The 5,020-nt window shown below is 39.9% G+C and overlaps 1 gene segment (V, D, J or C); it reads left to right on the forward strand.

Annotated features, from left to right (window-relative positions):
* Positions 1-4,700, forward strand: LOC138224056 (Ig lambda-3 chain C region-like). The segment is given in 3 exon segments: positions 1-21; positions 718-802; positions 4,367-4,700. Coding segments are annotated over 3 exon segments (420 nt in total).
* Positions 4,701-5,020: the final 320 nt, after the last annotated feature.

Raw genomic sequence — 5,020 nt, forward strand, 5'->3', positions numbered from 1 at the left:
ATCCTGAGGAAAGAGATGAAGGTATGTTAAGTGTACATAAGTCACAATCAAGAATAGTGATTGATGAATACATAAGTGAGTCAAGAATAGTCTGTGATCAGAAATGACCTCCAGGTGTGATACAATCTACTAAAACTTCAGCAGTGCATCTGGTAGATATACTGTGCTGCACAGATTTTACATTACAAATGCTTCTGTCAGCAAATACAAATTAAACAACCTTGATTTATACATATACCCAGATACCTTTATTTTACAGTTTACTTTCAGGTATCAGGTTCAGGCAGGATGTCCTTGTTTAGTGACATTTGGCTTAAATGCAACAGCAGGCTGGCTTTCAAAGTGAACAGTTTGCTCCAGTCTTCTGAACTCTAAATAAACCCCAACTTTTCTTCTTTTAAAAGTGGTCATCAATTCAATAACACTTTGTTCTATTTTCATTGTAATTTGCTACATTTAATATGTATGATGTCTTTTTAAAAATGAGGATAACATTTAACTGTGAAACAGAAAGCTATGAAAGTTTCTCTGTAAGTGTCCTGCACTTCATCCATACCTGAATCCATAAGATAGTGATAGCCCTCGTGTTTTGTCCTTGAAAATAAAGTGCATTTAAAAATGTGATAAAGACAAATAACATGTTATAATTGCAAAGCTTATAGAAAAGCAGTATTGGCAGTAGGCAGTGTGTTGAAGAGCAGGGTCTGCTCTCTGCAGCAACATGAGGTTTTTGTACGGCGTCTGGATGGCAGTGAAGCACTGTGGCTCACTTTCGGACAAGGCACCAAGGTGGTGGTCAAATGTAAGTGACTTCTCTTCTTTTATTCAGCTCCGCAGCCTTCTTTGTCTGCACAAATGTTTTTATGATGTTTTAACTGTGATCCAGTGTGCTTTGTGCCTCCTGATATTGGTCATTCTTAACTGATGTACAGTACAGAATATTTGTGGAAGAGGAGGAAAATCTTGACAGGACAGAAGCTGCTTCAGTCGAGCTTCTTGTGCAGCATTTTCCTCTCTCATGATCCTCAACGATCTTGGGTAACACAGTCTTCTGGGCTGGTTCGTTAAATTAATGCTGATTCTTTCACAGGGAAAATAAGCTTTCACATACTAACCCTCTTTGTAAAAAGATCTAAATATAGAGTTTGAGAGTTGTTTTGGGCACTTAATTAGAGAAATAAAAGAGGAAAAACTGAAACTCAGTATGTTCATTTATAAAAGAGGTACAGTATTTTAAACTCATCTGAACTGCAGCACAGTAATATCACCATTAACAAAAAGAAAGGTATTAAAGTATAGTGATTACATACTGTAGAGCAGGCAGTGCACTGGAGAGCTGGGTGCTCTCTCTGGAGGTTTTTGTACAGCCTCTCTATGGTAATAAAACACTGTGGTGGACTTTCGGGCAAGGAACCAAGGTGGTGGTGAAATGTAAGTGACTTCTCTTCTTTCTCTCAACTCAGCAGACTTTTCTTGTCTTTTCAAATGTTATTATTATGTTTTAGCTGTGATCCAGTGTGCTTTGTGCCTCCTGATCTTGGTCATTCTTAACTGATGTACAGTACAGAATATTTGTGGAAGAGTTGGGAAATCTTGACAGGACAGGAGCTGCTTCAGTCGAGCTTCTTCTGCGGGATTTTCTTCTCTCATGATCCTCAACGATCTTGGGTGACCCAGTCTCCTGGGCTGGATCATGAAATTAATGCTGATTCTTTCACAGGAAAAAGAAGCTTTCACACAAACCTTCTTTGTTAAGAGATGTGAATGTACAGTTTAATTAATGCTTTTAATTATAGAAACAAAAGAGGAAAGACTCAGACTCAGCATGTTCGGTTACAAAAGAGGTATTTTGAAGCAGCACAGTAATATCACCATTAACTAAACTGAGATATGAAAGTTTTGGAATCCAAGTGAGTAAGGTATTAAAGTATAGTGAGTACATAGAGCAGGCAGTGCACTGGAGAGCTGGGTGCTCTCTCTGGAGGTTTTTGTAAAGCCTCTCTATGGTAATAAAACACTCTGGCACACTTTTGGACAAGGAACCAAGGTAGTGGTGAAATGTAAGTGACTTCTCTGCTTTCTCTCAACTCTCAAATTCCAAGTCCTGGAATTTTTACATTTCAGCAGTTTAGAATCTTTCATTTCTCCTGGAGCCAGACTGTGCTTTTACATTATTCTTTAGATCCTGTTTACTTTCTGAATCAGTGTCCTATGTGACATGTTCAGCTGTAATAATCACTATCAGCCGTGTGCTGTGTTCAGGTTGGCTTTCAAAGTCTTGTTCTTCAGGGAACAGTTTGCTCCAGACTTCTGAACTCTACATAAACCCCACCTTTTCTTCTCTTAATTGTGGTCATCAATTCAAAAATACTTTTTAATGATGTTTAAACAGGTAAGAATATTTCCACTCATAGTGTCAGTGACTGGAATCTGTTTTATTGTTTTCTTATCCTTGTGTTTTGTACCAGGTTGCTAAAAGTAAGTCAAGGTCAGGCACTTCACTTACAAACTTTAATTTTCAATGCAGGCTAAAAACAAACTGACAAAACTCCACTAGTACTGCTGCTTCTAACTCTATTGAATTCCTATTGCCAGACAGATTTGACATAAAGACTGTAGTGAGTCTAATCACTGCAGTTCACGTTCAGACAGGAATGGCAAAGACAATTGTGTTTCTTTTTCTTTTATTGTATTTGCTTAACAGAGAAAAGTAAAACATCTTTAGGCTCTGAAGTGGTTTTTAAATATGTTTAAAAGGAATTACTGGACAGTTTTGAGCTTCTTCAGAAGTAAAGCTATTTTTCAATACTGATCTGTAGGCAATAGAACCTAACCGAACAGGGGGCTGCTGTCACTGTTGAGGGCGAGGTTAACTGGCATTTTAAAATTCACCCCGGTTGAGAAGTATGGTTTTCTAAAGATACTGTTGTTTTCTCCTTAGACAGAGACATGATTTAAAGAAATAAATTATCAAAATTTAATGTCTACTACTTCTAGTAAGACCAGAATACAGTTGGAATTTACAAATCATCATCATTATTTTCAATATTAAATTAAATTACTTTCAGTTGATTAATCATCTTTGCTATAGTAGTAATTAATAATGATGTTGATATTAGTATTAAACAGTATAAATATAAATAGTATAAAACCTGTATATTCATATTTTTGAAAACTTAATCATGGACAAACTGCAGGTAAGTATTTTATAAATTATTTTAATAAATATAGAAATTGATGACTTCTAATATACAGATCAGCACAGGATCAAAAGCTTTGAAGTTATTTCATTAACCTTGGGAAAGTATTTGAACTTAAATCTTCAGGTTTTGTTGCAGCTGTTTCTTCAGACACATTTTCCTCTGCTGTGCTGCTCAGTAAAGCATGAAGTGGAACACAGATGACAGACCCAGCGCAGTTGTTTTTTTTAGTAATGCCTAATGATAGTATTAAACTTCAAGTTATATAGAAACTTCAAAAATAATCTTAAAGTGCATATACATTGCAAGTATGTTATGGTTACACAATTCTTGTTGCAAGCTGTAACAAATAAAAATTATTCAAGCACTAATTGAGTCCAGACCAGCATCACCCTGTGCTTTTTTCAGTCTCAGCTAACAATTACCTCCACAGCTGAAGTTTAATTTACAGTACTGAGAATTGACACTTACAGTGTAATGTTTAATAAGATCCTGTGAAGTGATATGTGTTGCAGATATATTAATACATGTTGTCTTTAAATTGAGAAGATTCTGCATTGGCTTATTTCAAGCCTTTCATGCAGACAATCCTCCTAAAATAATCATTATTTGTTGATTCTGAATTTCAGCAGCAGGTAGAATGGGGTGTTAGTTCACTTGGTGGCTCTGTCTAAGTGTCAGTGAACTCATAGGAAACTGGGCTGGCCAACTCTGCAGACCTGTCCTCTCTGTGTCAGAGGTGAACAGGCTGCTCAGGGTCACAGCTTGGAGTCCGGGCTGGTCCAGGACAGCTGGTGCAGAGAACTCAGGCGCCACGATTCCAGAGACAGGTCATCAGAACCTCAGAAAGGCTCCAAACAAGCACAGACCTGTCCTGCTCACTAGGATACTTGTAGCACATTGATCTGAGGATGTCAAGGGGCTTCTTTGAAAGCACTCCCGTTTATAATATGTGTAACTTAAAAAAATATGTATTGATGTTAATTATTGAGTTTTAAAACTACAGATACAGGAGTAGAAGAAAGCCTGATCTTTGTTTAGAAGTGCATGTGGTGTTTCTAGGAGTCCCAAAGCAGTTTGTGTGTTGGTGCAAAGTTAGTGAGGCTCAGTCTCCTGCTGGACACCAGTCCTGACTCTCTGCCCTGCTCTGTCTTGCTCTCTCCTAGCCGGGGCCACCGTGAAGCCTACAGTGTCGCTGTTCCCCCCGTCCCCCAGTGAGCTGTCCGCCAACTCGGCCACACTGCTCTGCCTGCTCAGCGGCTACTCCCCCGAGGGGGCCAGCGTGGAGTGGACGGTGGACGGCTCCAAAGTGACCAGCGGGGTCCTGACCAGCGCCGAGGAGGGGAGGGACGGGAAGTTCAGCCGCAGCAGCTCCCTGAAGCTGAGCAAGGCCGAGTGGGAGGCCAAAGAGGAGTACGTGTGCACGGTGACCCACGACAACTCGCCGGCCTCCTACAGCGTTCGCAGGAGTCAGTGCACGGGCGCCGCGGCGTGATGCGGCCCCAGTGTGTCTGCAGATCCTGTCGAGCCACGCAGCAGCTCAGTAGCCTTGCATGTTAGTCTCAGCCTCCGGCCGTCACTGGAGCTTGTCTGGTAACTGGTGTGTGTTTGTGTAGTCTAGGACATTTTTCATTGTTTGTTTCGCTCTAGATGTTCAAATAAAATATTGAAGTCAGAATCTGGAGTTGTGTCACTCTTTTTGTATGTGTTTGATTTTCTGAAAAGGAATATAAGATCTCCGGGTTGAGAAAGGCCCCAGTTTGACCCTGTGGCACAGAGAGCATCCATATCAAAGACAGCTGGCAGCTCTTAACTGAAAG

This window comes from Lepisosteus oculatus, chromosome 18 (assembly GCF_040954835.1).
Source record: "Lepisosteus oculatus isolate fLepOcu1 chromosome 18, fLepOcu1.hap2, whole genome shotgun sequence".
NCBI classification, from domain to species: domain Eukaryota; kingdom Metazoa; phylum Chordata; class Actinopteri; order Semionotiformes; family Lepisosteidae; genus Lepisosteus; species Lepisosteus oculatus.